Source organism: Orcinus orca, chromosome 10, assembly GCF_937001465.1.
Source record: "Orcinus orca chromosome 10, mOrcOrc1.1, whole genome shotgun sequence".
In the NCBI taxonomy this organism is placed as follows: domain Eukaryota; kingdom Metazoa; phylum Chordata; class Mammalia; order Artiodactyla; family Delphinidae; genus Orcinus; species Orcinus orca.
The window spans coordinates 35,548,725-35,566,605 of record NC_064568.1 but is presented as its reverse complement, the minus strand read 5'-3'; the positions used below and the strand labels follow the sequence as shown (position 1 = coordinate 35,566,605).

At 58.3% G+C, this 17,881-nt stretch overlaps 1 protein-coding gene across 5 annotated transcripts in view; it reads left to right on the top strand.

The window, feature by feature from the left end:
* Window positions 1-17,881, top strand: part of PRKCD (protein kinase C delta) — a 39,248-nt gene that overhangs the window by 7,719 nt on the left and 13,648 nt on the right. For 4 of the 5 annotated variants that reach the window (XM_049693584.1, XM_049693583.1, XM_004267914.4 and 1 more), the window contains exons 2-7: window positions 1,407-1,520; window positions 14,155-14,288; window positions 15,423-15,622; window positions 16,931-16,991; window positions 17,164-17,326; window positions 17,425-17,456. In XM_049693584.1, the coding sequence (XP_049549541.1) occupies window positions 14,174-14,288; window positions 15,423-15,622; window positions 16,931-16,991; window positions 17,164-17,326; window positions 17,425-17,456 (571 nt within the window). In that variant the 5' untranslated portion in view covers window positions 1,407-1,520; window positions 14,155-14,173. The remainder of the gene's footprint in view (window positions 1-1,406; window positions 1,521-14,154; window positions 14,289-15,422; window positions 15,623-16,930; window positions 16,992-17,163; window positions 17,327-17,424; window positions 17,457-17,881) is intronic. The other variant, XM_012532392.3, reaches the window with a different exon arrangement.

The window sequence follows — 17,881 nt, the reverse complement described above, 5'->3', positions numbered from 1 at the left end:
GGAGACGGGGAAAGCCTCCATCTCTCACCTTCCTCCACTCTCCCAAGTTCACAGACACCTGAGGTCACAGTGTTGTGACTAAGACCGAGAGCCCTGGACCCAGGAAAGATTTGGGCTCAAATACACACTGTGCCTTTTAAGAGCAAGAGCTGGGAACTAGGCCTCTCTGAGGCAGTTTCCTTATTTGCAGGGTGGAGAAAGTTGTGAGGACCAGAAGTCCTGTGTCAGAGGTCCTTTAGCACAGCCTTGGTCCATAGTGAAAGCTCAGCACATGCTAAGTCTTGTTTGGTGACCACTCACCTCCCCGCAAACTGTATGGTCCCCATTCTCCTGGGAGCTGGAGCTAATAAAAGCCCAGATAGTCCCAACCCAATTTCCTGCCCGTGATGTATCTTTTGCCCCCTCCCATCTGCTTGACCAGACTGCTTGTGGAGGGAAGATGGCTGACAGAGACCCCACCTGCATCCAGCCCTGTTGAGCCCACATGATACCCCCTACCAGTCTCAGCAGCAGTGATGGGGAGAGAGTGGTGGGGGTGATTCGAAGCTGTGACCGCAGGCCACTGACACCGTTTAGCTAGCACAGCTAATTGGAGTTTAAAATTAGAAATAACTTAAAGCACAGAGAAAAAGATAAAGCTCGAGGATGCCTCAGCCCCGAGGGAGTGATGATGGGGGTCTTCAGCTGGAGGAGCGGCTCACATCTGGGGAGGAGAAACTTTTGTGGAGGGCTGGCCTGCAGAGAAAGTGCTCAGGCCTTTCAGCCAGGAGACCCAGGGCACCTTGTTGCCTTTGCTGTTCCTTCCTTCTAGGATCTCTCTGGGCTTCCATTTTTTCAGCTGTATAATGGGCACAACAGTAATGTGAGAATCACCTGAACTAGAAGGTGCAAAACAAAGAATAAAAAAGTGTCACTATTCATTTGGCACTCCCAGTGTGAGTTCAGCACAGCAGCTGGCACACCACATCATTGGAGCCTCAGTACCATCTGGGGAGATGTAGTTTCCCCACTTTAAAGATGAGACAAACTGAGGCTCAGAGGAATTGCCCCAGGCCACAAAGCGGTGGTACCTGATTGCACCCTAGGGCTCCAAGCCCACAGGGCAGGCTCTTGAAGACAGGAGGATTAGTAACAGCTTTCTTGTTGTATCTGTAGTCTGGGAATGCTCCAAGGGCTGAGACATAGTGTTCTGACTCTAAGCATGGAGTGGACACATAGCCAGTGCCCTGGAAAAGTCAAGCCCAATACCTCATTTCATAGAAGAGAAAGCCATGTCCACAGAGGCCAAGGTCTCAGAACCAGACGAGGCTGAGCTGGGCCTCTTGTCAGCCATGCTGGGGCTGACCGATGGGAAGAGCCTGTTTGGTGGCGCCTCCCAGCTCATCTGTTTTCTCTTGTTCCTGCAGGTCTGCCAGGAACTGGCCCAGGTGAGGGCGGTGGGCCTACTTCTGGTGGTGGTTGTGTGGCAGTGGTGGCAGCAGGAGCCAGGACTACGGACAAAGGGGAGCCAGGAGCCCCAGGTAAGATGGGGTCCTCTTAGGCAGATGCACAGTGTACAGGGATGACTACCCTCTTTGGGCTCCTCCCCTTCTGCCCTGGGACTGGAGTGGGGGAACACACAACATGCCCTTGGTCTGGGTATGGGGCTGGGCACCCAGAGCAGGTAGCAATTGGCCCTGCCCCTGAGAGCTCCCTGCCTAGAACTGGCTCCGGGCCCAGGGAAGGCTTTGGCCTTGGAGCTCAGAGGCCTGGAGCCCACCAGTGGTTTGGTGCCGAGAGGAGGTGGTGTCTGAGCCAGGGTGAGAGTAGATGTATCAGCTTTTCCTTGGCCCCTTTCTCTGCCTCAGGCTGTCCTTGTCATCATGAAGGGAAACTGAGGTTTGCCCTGGGCCCTGTAGGGGTTGGACACTGAGCTGGAATGGAACGAGGTCTCCAGCTCCTGGCACAGCTCTCTTCCACACCCCAGTTCCCCCATTTCCACAACCTCTCTGGGGCCAGAGGAGAGGCTCTAAATCCCCATCGCCAGCCCCCAGATTCAGGGTGAGCTGGGAGTCTCTAAGGAATACTGGGAAAGGCTGCTCTCTCTCAGGCCCCTTATAAAGCTAAAACTTCCCTCCTTTGGCGCCAGACTTGCCTCCTTCAGCCCGCATTACAGGGGTAAGTGTGAGTTACCCACTGAGTGTCTGAAGTCCAGTGAACAGGATTCTGGGGGGCACTGGAGGGTGCTCAGGGTGGCCAAGGTGTTCTTCCCCCAGGAGTCCTCCCAGATGAACCCCTCACTCCCACCCCTACTGGCTGCCAGGCACCTACAGGTCTCAGGGGTGAATAGATGGTGGGCGCCGGGCTCCCCCTTGAGGGGAGGGCAAGAGGTCAGGGCCCTCACTTCCTGGAGGGGCTGAACAAGGGCAGGGTCTACGCTGGGTCTTCTGTTTATTCAGCCTCCCTGCAAACCTGGTGGGGAGGAGGTGATGTGTCCTTGGCTGGCTGGGGGACTCTGCTGTGTGAGATCAGGGGGCCATTCCCGCCCACCACTGAGCCTCATTCCCTAAGTTCAATTAATTAGCCTTAAAGCCAGCCCACTTTCTACTCTCAAACTTCACCTACCTCGCTGGCATAGACATACAAACACACACACAGGGAGACAAGTTGAGCCGCATTCGGCACCCATACCCGCAGACGCATGAGTGCCTGCACACGTAGCACACATGCGCACACACGTACACACGTGTTCACATGCACTCACCCGCAGGCACGCTCAAACACGCACACAGAGGCTCACCCAGTCATCCGTGCACTCAGACGCCTGCCCACACATACCACACTGTGCCCATTCTGGGTCAGGAAGGGGGGGCGGTCCTTGGTCAGGGTCACAGCTCAGCTTGCATCTGGCACTGAGGGTGAGGTTTGAGGTGTGGCTGTGTGACCACAGGCACTCCAGGGGACAGGGCCACAGTGGGAGGTGAGCTCTTCCCAGGCATTCACCAGCTATCCTGCCTGCCTGGGCTAGGCCCCCAGGCTGACCGGGGCTTGGCACTGGGGGGAGGGGGGATAAATGTGGGGAGGGGCCATGTCAGCTGTGCTGGCACCATTTGTGGCTGCTGCCACAGAGGAGGAAGTGGGCTGCCTGTGGTCACGGGGCCAAGGTGCTCACAGGCGGGTGGGGGATCCTGTCAGCTCCTCTGTTCCCTGCAGTATCCATATCTGGTACACGTGGAGTTGCTGGGCCCTGGGGACTGGGAGGCAGGCAGGGGACTTCTCCTGGGGCAGTCTGTGCACTTTCCAAGGCCTGGGCCCAAGGAGAGACCGTCCGAGGTGTTTCCGGAGGCTCACTTCCTCTGGGCTGCCCAGGAAGTGGTTTTAGAGTGGGACTGACCAGCTCTCCATCTGTGGCTTGCTCCACCCCAGTCTTGCCTCCGAGAGGAGCAGTGTCTGGCCAGTGGAATAGGTCAACCGGCCAGGCTTTCCATGGCCAGGGCTGGCCAGGCCTGGACAGAAACTCAAGGAGTGGGCTGGGGGTGCAGAGGCCACGGAGTCCCCTGCAGCCTCCATGACCCCAGCTCCTCTTTTCCTCCAAGCTATAAGCTGAGGCTCAGAGCATTAGCTCAGGCAGGGATGGCCCCTTGTGTGTGAGTGACATCAGCTGGGCTGCATCTCTGGGATTAGGCAGCTCTAAGCAGCTGTATGAACGGACCTGGGCAAGTGGCTTTGACACCATGTGCCTCAGTGTCCCCCTCTGACACCTGAGACCATGACAGCATCCACCTTTACCAGGTTGTGCTGGAAACAACAGATGATGTATGCAAAGTAGCCAGGACCGTGCCTGGCATGCTGTTCGTGTGTAAGAAGTAGAAACTAGCTGTATAAAGCACTCAGCACCCGGTTCATGGTAACTGTTCGAAGAACAGCAGGTGGTACTGATGATGGGATTATTATCATCTGATGGCCTGGGCATGGGCCCAGTGTCACGGGGCCAAGTGGCTGCGGCTGAGAAGCCGGGTCTTGACTCTGCCTCCAGCAGCAATGCTGCAGGGTGGGGACAGTTCTGTTGTTTTCAATAAGTTCTGCGTTCTCAGAGGAGAACTCCAGGGTGGAACAGCTGTGCCCACTCAGCTCTTCTCCCCCTCACTCCCCTTCAAAGGGAGAAAAATAGATCTCCTGACAAACAGATGCAGGGAAGGGAAAGGCAGGCCGCAGCTGCCTGCTGCCCCCTCTGGCCTCCCTAAAGCCTCTCCCCTGCCCTGGCCCCTTGTGGGACATGAGGCTTGGAAAAGCTGAGGCTGGCAGTGAGGGCGTAGCTGGTGAGCCCTCCCGCCAGCCTGCCTGCCCTTCGGACCCTTGGAGTTGGCCTTTGGACTGGGGAAGGGGGCAGACGTGTGGGGCTGATGGAGGCTGGAGGAGTGGGGAGAGCTGGAAATCCCCTTACACACATCCATACATACATCCTTGCCATGCAGCAGCTGGTGGCAGGGACCTGCCTGTCCCAGGGACACACAGAAGGTCAGCCCAGTGAGGGTTGGGCTGAGCTTTGGCTTTTGCTATCCAGGGCCAAGGGGCTGGGGTTCTTGGGTGTTGAATGGTAATGCTGGCGATGTGGTAGGCGGGGGCCAGGAGCCTGGAGGGCTGGAGATGGGCAGGGGCCTCGGCTAGGAGTGTGAGCGAGGGCATCGAAGGTTTAGGAGCAAGACCTCTGCAGGTGTCAGACAGATCTGGCTTCAAATCCTTGCTTGATATTTCCTGGCTGTGTACTCAAGCCAGGGACTGGACTACTTTGAGCCTCAGTCACTTCACCTGTGAAATGGGCAGATCAGGGAGTGTCCATCTGAGACCTGAATGATGAGAAAGAGCCAGTGTGTGTTTTGGGAGGAGCAGGAAGATGGAACAGCGAGCTCAGAGGCTCCTGAGCAGAAAGGAACGTGGCTGTTTAGGGAACCAGAAGTGGTCGCTGGGGTTGGGGCCCAGGAGCAGGGCGGGGTATGGCCAGGAGGCCGGGGAGAGCGGTCTGGGCTCATCAGAAGGGAAATGGGAAACACTGGGGACTTGAGCAGGGGGTGACAAGACTTGCTTTACTGTCTTAAAAGACCTGCCTAGTCACTGGGGCAGAGGGACCATGGGGGCCAGAGGAGAGGATGGAGGGTAGTGATCAGGCTGGTGCAGGCCTGCAGAAGGCGATGGTGTCTGGATAGGGTGGTGATGGAGAAAAGAGAGGACTTCGGGATGGACAGGAGGCAGAAGTGATAGCCTTGCTGTGCTGGGAAGAAGGGGAAGGTGGAAACGACCGCCGGGTGTCTGGCCTGAGTGCTGGCGCTGCTAGGAGACCAGGGGCACTTGCGTGGAGAACATCAGTAGGCCTCATTTGGATGTGTTTGAGCACCTCCAGAGCTTGGTGAGGTTGGGGATCCTGGAGTTCAGGAGGGTCTGGGCTGAAAGTGAAACCTGAGAGTCGAGAGGTAGCACGTAAAGCCCGGACTAGGGAGGAGAGGGTTCAGCAGGCCTTTGGTGGGGAAGTTTGAGAGGCCCTGGGTACAGGGCTGGGGTGGCTGTCCCTTGAAGGTCCCTGCCAGGGTGCCCAGGAGGGCAGGCTTGTGGTGGCTGAGCTGCTGTTTTCACAACAGCCCCAGAAGCTTTGGATTATGTCTATGGCTGTGTTGGGTAAACAGGCACAGTGGAGTAGCCAGTCACCAAGGCCTGAGGCTGGAGCAGGTGTCCGCTTGCTGTGGGCTGGGGCTGGGAGGAGGTAGGAGGAGAACTGTGGGGTCGTTCATCAGAGCTGGAGGAAGCTGAGAGGTCTCCATTGTCAACGTAGGGAGACTGAGGTCCTGAGAGAGACAGTAGCTGGCCAGGTGTCTGCCAGTGGACTCAGCTGTCTTTGCCCAGCCTGGTCTCTTTCCAGAGCAACAGACCAGAGCAGGGCACCACAGGGCTGGGTGGCTTGAGAGAGCCCCTTTACCCACTGATCCAAGGAAGTTTGGAGGCCCCTGTGGCTATCAGACAGCTGGGAATGGGCAGTGGGGCAGGTGGGGAGAGGGCCCAGCGTGAGGATGACAGCGCTGATAAGGATGGCGGTACAGCTCCTACACTCAGCACCACCTCCTGGGCAGGGCAAGATCATCCCTTTCACAGATGACGCCAGAGGGCCTTGGCCAAGGTCGCAGGGCACCCAGGGTAGACCCCATTGAACTAGACCTGTCCAGCCCACAACCAGCCCCTGCTCTCCAGTTCCTGTGTTCACTGCCCACCATGAGATGGCACACCATGGTCCTGCCTCTCTCCAGCTTTCTCCTGATCCCTAAAGTGGGAAGGCATCATCTAGGCCCTACTCACCTTGTGGGCATGGATGGCAAAAGCCTTAGATGGCCACCTCACCGTCTCTCAAACACAAAGGCTGTTGTCAACAATCAGGAAAATCACAGGGACTCTAGAAGGAGGTGCACAGAGAGGGGCTGAGGAGTGGACTGCGGGCCCATCTCTGTGGGGGCTGGTGGAGGAGCCGTGCCCTCTGTCAAGCAGTGCCCTGTCCCGCGGGAGGCTAGACGGGCAGTTCTGGGGCTAGGACCGGAGAGTCCCTCTCCGCCACCCTGGGGTCTGCCCCGTTGGCTTTGTGGCTTTGGGTGAATTACCCGCCCTCTCTTTGTCAGGTTCTGCCCAGTGAGTCTGGAGCTCCGTGGAGGTGCTGTGTGGGGTGCCTGCATGGCTGCTCTACCTGCACAGGTGCACCCGCCCCTCCTCCTGTGCACCAGGCCTGTGACTGCACCTGTGGCCCCCAGCCTCGTCCCCAACCTCCACTGACTTCCCCTCAGGCAGTGGGAGGCCACCCAGCGATGAGCCTGACCGGCCCACTCCTTCCCTTGTACACTTTGGACTTTGCCCCAGGCCAGGAGGGACTTTCTCCACCTCCCTCAGTGGGGAGGCCCAGCCTGCCTGATGTCCTGCTGCCCTTCCCTCCCCTGTCCCCAATTGTTGTGCCCCACGGGCTGCAGGAGAAAAAGCTACATTTGGACTTTCTGGTGGCAGACCGTAGTCAGGCATGTGTGGGTTCTTCCAGGCTTGTGAGTTGATCTCTGCCAGCCTGGAGTGGCGGTGTGCCTGTGTGCTCGCGGCTCCCTGTGTGCACACAGATCTCTCTGTGCTGGTGAATGCGTGAGGGTATGAATGTCCTGTGTGATCTGCGTGGGCTTGGATGTCTGTCAACATGTGAGAGCCGGGGAGCAGGGGTGTCGTTCTCGGTGTGTGCATTACTGAGTTGTCATAGGATTGTGTATGTGCCTGTGGTTACAGCTGTGTGTGTATGTCCAACTGCAGTCAGGGCTCCCCACGTGTAACTGTGTTTGGTTTGGTGGGTGTGCCCGTGTGGGCACACAGGTGTGGTTATTCTGGGAAAGGCCCTGACATACCCCCTACCCTGGCTCCTCACAGAGCCCCCTTGTCCTCAGTCTTGCCATGAAGGGACTTTTGTTCCCCCCTCAGGGGGACCTGGAGCCCTCCCTCTGGCTGAGCCCAGGGCTTCCCCAGTCCTAGGGCCAGCTGAGTGGCTCAGGCCTGTGCCTGCTGTGGACTGTGCCCCACACAGGTCCTACACCCGACACGGGCAGGGGTGAGTGTGAGCCTGTGACAGCCAGGGTCCCAAGACCTGTTACCCTTCCAGACCCTCTGGCCAGATGGGCTCATGGCACCGTGAGCATCTCTCAGATTGAAGCCCTTCCTAAAGCAAACCACCCCGCCCCCGCCCCGGCTGACAGGCCCCTCCGGCCCCCATTCTACCCCAGGCCTTCTCACTGCCTGAGCAGCAGTCATCTTCTCTGTAATTACACACTTATGTGGCTGTCCCCGGTGGGGCTGTGAGTTCCATGGGCCTGGTGTGTCTTGTCACTGTGACGCCCGCTGGCTGGGGGTCACCTGGGACCAGGCTAGGCCTTCGAGACCTACAGTCCCCACCCTATCATGTGCAGAATCTTGTCGCCACAGGCATGGGTTTTCCTGAGGGAAAAGCCAGGTGTTTCACTGGTTCTGAGGGAAGGACAGTTGCAAAACGTTCAGTTGTGCTGCCCAGGCCTCACCTCTGATTCCCATCAGTGGGCCGGGTCAGCCGGCAGTGGAGGTTTTGAATGTCCCCAGGCCGGTCAGATGTGTGGCCAGAGCTGACAAGGCTGAGCTACAGGCAGGCACCCAGGTCCTCTGCTGAGTGTGATCCCAGACACATGCACAGGGGACCTGCTGGGGCACGTGAGATAGAGGAGCAGCTGGCTTCCTGGCAAGTGGGGAAGGAAGGGCTGGACTTCAGAGCAATCTGTAAGGATATGGAGGAATTCAGGGAGACATTCTGGCTGAGGGAGAAGCCTGTGCAAAAGGTGGAAAGTGAGGCATGTGTTCACAGAGTAGCCGGGGGTGAGATTTGAGGTGGCGGGGAGGCCAGGGCCAGGCTGAGGTTGGGGCCTTCTCCAAGGGCAGTGGGAGTCCAGGAGGTTCTGAGCTGTGAGAAGAATGGATTGGGGAAAGACCGGGAGTGGTGACAGGTAGTAGGGGAGGTCACTGGGCAAGGGGAGGAGAGTCCACGGCAGTGGGTGGTCTGTGTGGGGCGAGGGAGGGGCTGAGAAGGAGTCTGGCTGGGGGATAAGGTGCTAGTCCTGGGGGAGAGCAGGGGTGGGGAGCATCCCCTGCTGTGGGACTTGGCCATGACCTGAGACCATGGCTGGTCCCTCTCCCAGGACATGGGGGCTGGGGCACAGGCCCTGGGGGAAGGGCCTTGGAGGGGTCTTGCTAGCCCTTCCCCTCCCCCACCTCCTGTTCTTGCTGAGCCCATTTCCTGGGTTGTGAAACCCCTGTGGCCTCCTTAACTTGCTTCTGTCTGGGAAGGCCATCTGGGGAAGCCAGTCTCCCAGCTGAGCTGCTACCCGCCTGCCTGCCCTGCCCGGCAGCTTCTGCCACGCCCAGCCCCCTTGCCCTGTTGCAACCCTGCCAGGGCCAGCCCTGCTCCCTCCTGCAATCACACTGCCTCTCACTCTCCTTCCCTCCCACTGCCTGGGCCTCCTGTGTCCTCCTTCTTCCGTTCATCCCTCAAGACTGATGTGGGCCGGACCTTGAGCTCCCCACAGGCAGGGTCTGTGTCCCTAGAGGGCCTAGGCCGACACTGCCCCACTTTGCTTTGCCGCCACCACCAGCCTTGACCGGCAGCGGGTGGTGGCCTTCCGTGGGCAGGTGGCAGGGGCTGCCCCAGGCTGGGCGGGTGTGTGTGGGGAGGGTTGCATGGGAGGGGTGTATCCCCCTCTCTTCAGGGGTCTGTTCAAGGGAGCCAGACCCTAGACCCACTAGGGGCCTCAGCTCGTCCTACTCACCCCTGCTTTGCTTGACCTCAGCCTGCCTCCTCTTGTTCCCTGGGCAGACTTTGTGAGGGAGCCCCCCTCTACATTCTCACACTCTCCCCAAGAGCCTGCCCAAGGCATCTCTTCTCGGGCCCTGCTTTGCTCCTCTGTCCAGCAGGCATCACCCTGTGGCCTGTGAGGCAGAATCAAATGTCAGGGAAGGACTAGGTTGGAGGGGACCCGGCCCTATCTGGGGGCCAGGGGACCCTCATTGCAGGACCCGGTCCTCAGTTCCCCTGCGCTCTGTACAAAGAGGAGCTGGACATGTCAGTTTCTGAAGGTCGATCTATTGGGAGATATTTTTGGCTTGATGGGTTTTATTTTTTACCTCTAAAAAAATTGTTAGGGCTTCCCTGGTGGCGCTGTGGTTGAGAGTTGGCCTGCCGATGCAGGGGACACGGGTTCGTGCCCTGGTCTGGGAAGATCCCACATGCTGCGGAGTGGCTGGGCCCGTGAGCCATGGCCGCTGAGCCTGCGCGTCTGGAGCCTGTGCTCCGCAATGGGAGAGGCCACAGCAGTGAGGGGCCCGCGTACCGCAAAAAAAAAAAAAAAATTGTTAGTCAACAAGTTATATGTGATTGTTGTAGAAAATGCGTTTTTGTTCCTGATAGTGCCCCTCAGGCCTTGCACCCCACCTGCCTCCTTTACTGGAACACACTCACGCACACACACGTGGATGTGTAATGTGCATACTTGTCCTCCACGCCCCAGGAGCTTCAACTGGCACAGTCACTCTGGTCACCTCGAGGTCGGCCTTGCCCACTGCCCCTGACTGGTTGGGAGAAGGTTTCCGCTGCCCTGGCAGAAGCGGGCCGCCTGTTCTGGTCCGGCCCGGCCCTGCCTTTCCGTACCTCTGGGCTGTTGGTCTAGGGCAGGGTGGGGAACAGGGCCAGCAAGCCCTCATATCCTGGGGATGGGATGCAGCCAGACCTTCCCCAGGTTTTAAGAACTGGAGTCTGTCCTAAACAGCTGGGTCAGGAGAGAAAGTAGCAGTTCAGGGGTCTGTACCACCCTCTTTGTACAGTAGCGGGGGATCCCCAAGGTCAGACCTAGGACCAGCCTGGAGGGGGTTGGGTGGTCAAGCACAGGGGACCTGTCTCCTGGTCCCCTCACCCCTCTTCTTGTTTACTTTGTCCTCATGGGTGTGTTTGTGTGTATTGCTCCCTGCACTTTTATCTATCTCTGCCTCTGCCCCCTCTTGCCCTTCATCTCCTCTTCCTGACATGGCATACCAGAAGAATGTGGGCTGCAACGTCAGGCAGACCTGGATTCAGATCCTCCTTCTACCACTTACTGGCTCTGTGATCTTGGGCAAGTCACTTAGCCTCTCTGAGCCTGTTTCTTCGTCAGTAAAATATCCACCTCTGGGACCTGCACAGGGATAAAGTGAGCTAATGCCATTACAAGGTTGGTCTGGTGTATGTTGGCCTCAGAGAAGGATGATCTTTCTTATAAGTGAGTGTACTGATTCACACCCAGGCCCTTTGACTCCCAAGTCCGGAGCTCTCTGCTTCACAGGGCTGCCCCTGCTGTGGGCTAGAGAAGCAGGAGAGTTGGGAAAGGCCTGGCTGGCCTCAGCTGGCTCCAAGGAGCTGGTCCCCATGGAAGCCTGTGTGGAGTCCAACCCCTGCCACCTCCGTGGCCCTGCAGAGTGGGGATAAGGTTGAGCCAATGGCCTTCCTTTGGGGCCTGTGGGCCTGAGCCAATTTGCATGGGGGCTATAAATAGTTGGCCCACCTTGCTTTTGTGCTGTCACTTTACCCCCTGGCCTTCCCACCAGTGTTCAGATGCTCTGCAAGGTAGGTGGACAACTCTGGCTCTGCTGTGCAGGGGGGTCCTGGTGTGCAGGGGCCCAAGACCCCTTTCAGGGTCACATGGCCATCAATGGAAGAAGATGCCAGCTCGTGGTGCCTGTCTTCCTCTGGGGGTCCAGGAGGTGCAGTTGAGGTGGAGGAGGTGATAGAACGTGGCCGGGGCCCGTGCTCTAGGTTTAGTCCTAGGTAGTTGGGGCTGGGTGACCTAACGCTAGGGTTACTGCCAAGTAGCCCCAGGGCAGCCCGTGGGTCCTCTCTCTCACGGTGCTGCGGCCTGGCTGTGCAGGTTTGGGGCCAGGACTGGGGCCTGCTGTGGTTGTGGTTTTCCCTCTGGTGGCTTCTAACTGACTGCGAACAGCAACTGCTCCGAGTGTGCTGCAGAGCTGGAGGGCAGGCTGATGATCCTGTCTCTGCCTCACAGCCCTGGGTGGTCCATGGACGGCTCCTGCTGGGTGACCCGGAGCCCATGGGCCACCTGGAATGGGCCCCGAGGGGAGGTGGGGGAAGGGCCGAGGAGGAGCTGGCCAGTAGGTGTTGGGCCCACCTGCTACTCCAGGATGAGCAGCTCTGTTCCTGGAGACTTGGTTTCCCCGAAAGGTAGAGTCAGTTATCAGGACCGTCTTCCCAGGCTCCAGGGGTGGCGTGGAGTAGATGTAGTGGGGATGTGAGTGTACTTTGTAAGCGGTGAAGGAAGGTGCACAGGTGAAAGAGGGGTGCTATTAGCAAGAAGGGGTTGTAGTGGTAAGAGGCCCCCGCCCTGAGGCTGTGGGGTTGGTGTTGGCTCTCGTCCTATACAAGTTCTCATCATCGTGACAACTCTGCAGCGAGGGGACTGTTCCTCATCTGTAGGATGGGGATGACTGAGACTCAGGCCAAGTGACCCACAGAGTCCCACAGCCAAGGCAGTGTGGGTGATAGGATCTTATACCCAGGCAGCTTGACCGTCATTTTGCCACCCAGGGCTGCCCTGACCCCCTCTCCCATATGAGCCCAGCCCCCTGCAGCACAACTGCTCCTCCTTTGTCCCTGCCCACCTGTCCCCTCATCCTCTGAGACACTCGGGAAGTTCATCACGGCCCCACCTGGGTCTCGAGGTTATCCTATTGGGAAGCATGAGGCTGAGCCACGTCTGCCGGGGTCAGGCCATGGAATGCAGATGCAGACACATGGCAAGTGTGTGCTGTGCAGGGGCCCTGCTGATCATTCTGGACCCCCAGACCACACAGGGTGGCAGGAGGGGCATGATGTCCTTTTGCCTGGAAGTTTGAGACACTCACCCAGGCTCCTACGCACGCTCCCAGCCAGGCCCACACAGCTCGCTCTCCACTTCAACGTTGGCTGAGTGCACACCACCTGCCACCCACTCACACATCCTCACAGGCACACACATCTCCATGGCTGTGCAGTCACACCCACACATACCGCCCCCCTCCCCCCAACACCAGCTTGCACACTCATGCCTGCTTGGGCCCCAGGAGGAAGCAGCAGCCGCCCACAGCTGGCTTTCCCTCCCTGCCTGCTGAGGGGTCACTGTGGCTGGCCTGTCTGGTCTCAGACGTGAGCTCACACACCCACTCTCGCTCCCTCTGAGTAGGAGCCTGGCCCGGGCAGGGGACGTGGTGGAGTCTGCCCCGCATGGTCCCTCCCCTCTTCTCTGGCTGCAGGCTTCAGAGGACTGGCCGGGCCATTGGGCTGGGCTGTAGGCTGAGGTCAAGTGTTTCCTGTGAGCTTATCTGGGCTTGGAGCTGCCAGCAGGCCTGGCTGGTACTCTGCGGCCATGTGGAGGAGCTGGGGGAGCTGTCCCAGGGCCAGGGTGGCTTTTGCCTGTGCACACAGGCCCATGTGTGGGTAGGGGTGCGTGTCTCAGTCTGCCTCCGTGCCGGCTTATGTTTAGGATGGAGCAAATACGTATACACGGGGATAAATGTTAGTGAGCATTCCTGCAGCCTCGGCTGTGGAGCTCCCTCCTGTGGGGCCTAGGCCCGGAACCAGTGTCTGTGCAGGTGTGCAAGTGTACACCTGTGGGCTTGCACAGCTGAGCATCCTCCACGAGGACAAGCCGAAAGACCTTCAGGGCCACCCGTCGTGATCTTCGATTTGAGGAACTGTGAGGAATGGGGGCGTGTGGGGCCAACCTGTGTGGCGTAAGAAGCAAAGTCAGCGTTACATTCGACCTTAAGGTAGTTTTATAGTTGGAAAAACTTAGTCTGAAAGTGCGGACAAACTTCCAGGTAGGCGAGAGCGCCTGACCCCAAGGAGCTCAGGTTCAGAAGTGTCAAGCACGCTGATGTGGGTGGGGCCTTTCACGACCCTGATCCCAGACAAAGTGGGTGCTTAATTAGTAGAATCCAGCTTTGGGTTCTGGTTCAACCTCAGGATTTCAGTTTCCCATCTGAAAAGTGGGGGTGATCATCTTGGCCCTGCTACTTGTCTTGGCCCTACTTGTCTGCCTGGGTAGTTACGAGCAAAAACCAAACTTTGAAAACCAAGGAGGGCTGCGTGGGGCAGGGTACAGGGAGGAAGGGGTGCTGTCCTGCCCATCGTGGCTGGCACCAAGGTGCCATGGCCAGCACATACTAGGTAACAGCCATTGGGTATTAAAGGAGGCATTGAATGACTGACTCCCCAAATGAATGACATGGGAATCACAGGCTCACACGCCTCCAGGACCTAGATAGGATTCGGAGAGAAGTGGAAGGGGGCCTCTGAACTGGAGTCAACTGGCAGGGGTGCCCAACAAAGGGGGCAGTGCCAGCCAGATATTGCCCAGTAGGCCTGATGTCGCACCTTCCAATTTCACCAGGGAGGCCACCAATCTAGTCTTACATAAAACTTCTCAATTTTAATGGTGGCAACTAGGACTAGTGCCTTTTAAGCACCATGTGGGCCAAATTCAGTGCTGTGGGAGCCCTCGTGGGGAGCGGTTACCTGATCACCTCCCAGGGCTGTCCCTGCTGCCCGCCTCACACCTTCTGTCTCCACAGCCCTGCTGCAAGCCCCAACATGGCACCGTTCCTGCGCATCTCCTTCAACTCCTATGAGCTGGGCTCCCTGCAGGCCGCAGATGAGGCAAGCCAGCCCTTCTGTGCTGTGAGGATGAAGGAGGCACTCAGCACAGGTAGGGCTGTAGGCTGGACCCTACCTGTGCTGCAGGCAATGGCAGCAGCCGGTGGGGCGGGGAAGCCAGGGCCAGGAGGAGGCAATGGAAGGGACTGTGCCTTGTTCTCCTAGAGCCTCTGAGGGATCCTTCTCTTCCTTGTCCTCATTTCCCTGCCCAGCTCAGCTTGCGATGCAGGACAACAGGCGACTCACTGCCTGTAGAACCACCTGCACTGGCTACATGGAACCTTCTGTGGAGCTCAGGGCTTCTGGCTCCTCCCCCACTGGTTGTTTCACCCAAGAACAGGCTCCCTCCAGGAGCTCCACATGTCCATCTGTGCCAGGCCCTGTGCTGGGTACTGAGAACACTGCCATGCTGCAGGGCTGACCAGGCCCTGCCCTCATGGGGCTCACAGTCTGGTGGAGGAGGCAGACAGTGATCCTGTGATAGGGAAGTCCAGATGAGGAACCATCCCAGGCTGGAGTCAGGGAGGTCATCCTGGAAGAAGCAAACATCTCATGCCATTCCTTCTTGCTTCTGCCCTCACCTGGTGAACCCCTGGCTCATCCCTTAGGTCTCAGCTGAGCTGTCCCTTCCTCTAGGAAGCCTTCCCTGACCCTTAGGTTGGGGCAGGCCACCTGACCATGGGCGGGTCTAGAACCAGTGACCTTGCCCTCTTCAGTCTCATGACAGCTGTGATTTAATGTTCACTTGAGGGGTGAACTGATTCATGTCTCTGCCCAGGACTGGGACTCTAGGAGGACAGGTACCATGTTCCTTGCCTCCAGCACCATGGCTGGCATGTGGGAGCCTGTGGCAGTGTCACTGAGTAAATGTCTAAGGGAAGGTGCCATCTAAGAGGGGCTGGAGGAAGTGGGTCACAGGAAGAAGGGACAGCAGGAGCAAAGGTCCGGGGTGGAACCTAGCAGGGCACCCTGGGGAAACTGCCGGCGTTTCTGTGCTCTCATGCAGATTGTGAGTGAGATGGGGCTGGTGAGGCGAGCAGAGCATGGTCATGAGGGCTGAGGAGTGGAGACTTGGGCCCTGGGGGAGAGAGCAGGCAGATTCCATAGGATGGAAGGCTGTGGAAAGGCCCGAGATTTGAGGCACAGAGGTTCCCTAGCCTGACCTTGCCTTCCTGGCCCGTTGCAGAGCGTGGGAAGACGCTGGTGCAGAAGAAGCCCACCATGTACCCCGAGTGGAAGTCCTCGTTTGATGCCCACATCTACGAAGGTCGCGTCATCCAGATTGTGCTGATGCGAGCTGCGGAGGAGCCAGTGTCCGAGGTGACAGTGGGTGTGTCGGTGCTGGCCGAGCGCTGCAAGAAGAACAATGGCAAGGCCGAGTTCTGGGTGAGGGGCACAGCCACAGTCACGCATGTGTGTGGGCAAAGTGAGCGGGTACGGCCGAGGGCACCTGGCCGCTCCGGCCACTGGGGCAGCTCTGTAGCCAACAGCTCGTGTTCAAATCCTGGTCCTGCGATTCATCAGACCCTTTGCCTCTCTGAGTCTGCTTCTGAATCTGTAAAAGGAGAAGCTACTAAAAGACCTACGGTGGGGTCAGTTCTGATGAAATGAGCTGCTGGATGCAAAGGGCTTACTGTAGAACCTGGCACGTAGGCGGTGCTAAAGAGAGCCCTCCTTGGTATTACAGCTGCTTTTTTCCCTTTTAATTTTGCAAAGGCAGGATGTGCACATAGTAAAACATATCAAGCTGTATGAAAGGGTGGGTCCTAGCCCCAACACCAGGTCCCCTTTCTCAGAGAACCCCATTGTTCCCAGTTCTTTTTGGAATCTTCACAGATATTCCAAACCCAGGCAGGCATCGGGGAGCACCAGTTATGATCTTCCACAGCAGGGGGGGTCGGGGAGGAGAAGGCTCATGGCCCACCACTCACCTGCTGAAACCTGGACTCTGCATGCACACGTGGCCATAGGTCCCTTGTGGCCACAGGACGTCAGCGCTGGCAGGGCATCCCTGCCCCCTGCGGTTACATGTGGGCTCCTGCAGCCGATGTGTCCCCACCAGGAAAGACCTGTGACCATGGAGACTCTACTCAGCCTCCAGTGAGGGGTGAAGGAACTGGGCCGAGAGAGGTTGACCCAGGGCTGCACCCACCCTTGAAGAATCAGGCAGAGGCTCCTGTTGTGCTCTCTGTCCACTACCCCAAGGGACACTGTCAGTCACCAGGCCCTGGGGGAGCTGAGGGTCTTGCCCTTAGGACGAGCCAGTCTGTGTGAGGAGACTGGACAGGCAGAGCCCCCGACAGACAGAGAGAGAGAGAACCAGCACGCTGTGTCAGTAGGCGTGTGTCTGTGTGTCTGCATGTGTGGGGGGATGCAGTGCCTCCATTCTAAGATCCTTGTGAAAGTGGGCAGCCGGGGTTGGGGGCGGGGAGTTTCCCTTCCCACTCTGTTCCCAGGGCCATGTGGCCAAGCTGGGTGTGGGCTGGATCCTTTTACTTCCCCAAATGTAATAATACTCCTGGGTGAGGGCTGGGGGCGGGGCTCACAGGTGGGGCCCTGCCCACTCTGGGCAAACAGGTGTCTGGCTAGGCGCTGGGACTCCCTGGCCCTTCAGGGACCAACCATGGGGGCGGGTTCTGAGTCTGGCTTGGCCCAGGCCCGCCCTCACTGACTCCCCCACCCTCATTCCTGCAGCTGGACCTGCAACCCCAGGCCAAGGTGTTGATGTCTGTGCAGTATTTCCTGGAAGACATAGGTAAGCCCCTCCCTACCTGGGCTGGGGACGGAGGTTCAGAGACCAGAGCCAGAACGGAGGTTTAGGGAAGCAGCCTCCATTGGCGCTCTGTCCAGGACTGCCCTGGTAGGGACTGAAGGGGTGTGGCCCCTCCCGTGGGCTGGGGCTGTCTTCACTCCTACCCGGTCCCCAGATTGCAAGCAGTCAATGCGGGGTGAAGACGGGGCCAAGTTCCCAACGATGAACCGCCGTGGAGCCATCAAACAGGCCAAAATTCACTACATCAAGAACCACGAGTTTATCGCCACCTTCTTTGGACAGCCCACTTTCTGCTCTGTGTGCAGAGACTTTGTTTGGTGAGACTGGCTGTGTCCGCTGGGGTGGGGTGGGTGAGGGAGGGCCCCCATCCCCGGTACTTCCTCTCACTCACCCTGCCTGGGCACTTGCCTTTCAGGGGTCTCAACAAGCAAGGCTACAAGTGCAGGCGTAAGTGTCTCCACTGCCCAGTCTGTATGCACATGTGTGTGCACGCATGTACCTGCGTGCCTTCACAGAGGAGCCTGTGTCCCTGTGTTGGGACGGTGTGTCTGGATGAAGCCTGTGCTTGAGTGTGTGCACGTGAGGCTTTCCATGTGGTAGTGTGTGTGTGGACGGCGGCTGCGTCAGTGAGTGCTGGAGCCGGCGTGTCTCTTCCCAGTGCTTCCCGTTCAGTGACATCACGTTGGCGGCCTGAAATAGGCCCCAATGGAGTATGTACACAGAATCTGCCAGTGCTGCACATCGGGGCTCTTTCCCCGCAGAGAGGCTGTTAGACCTTTGCCAGCACATCCCTGGCTGCATGTGTGCTTCTGTTGAGAGCTGTGTGCATCTGGTACACACGTATGAGCACACCCTTCTCTACGGCCGTCGGT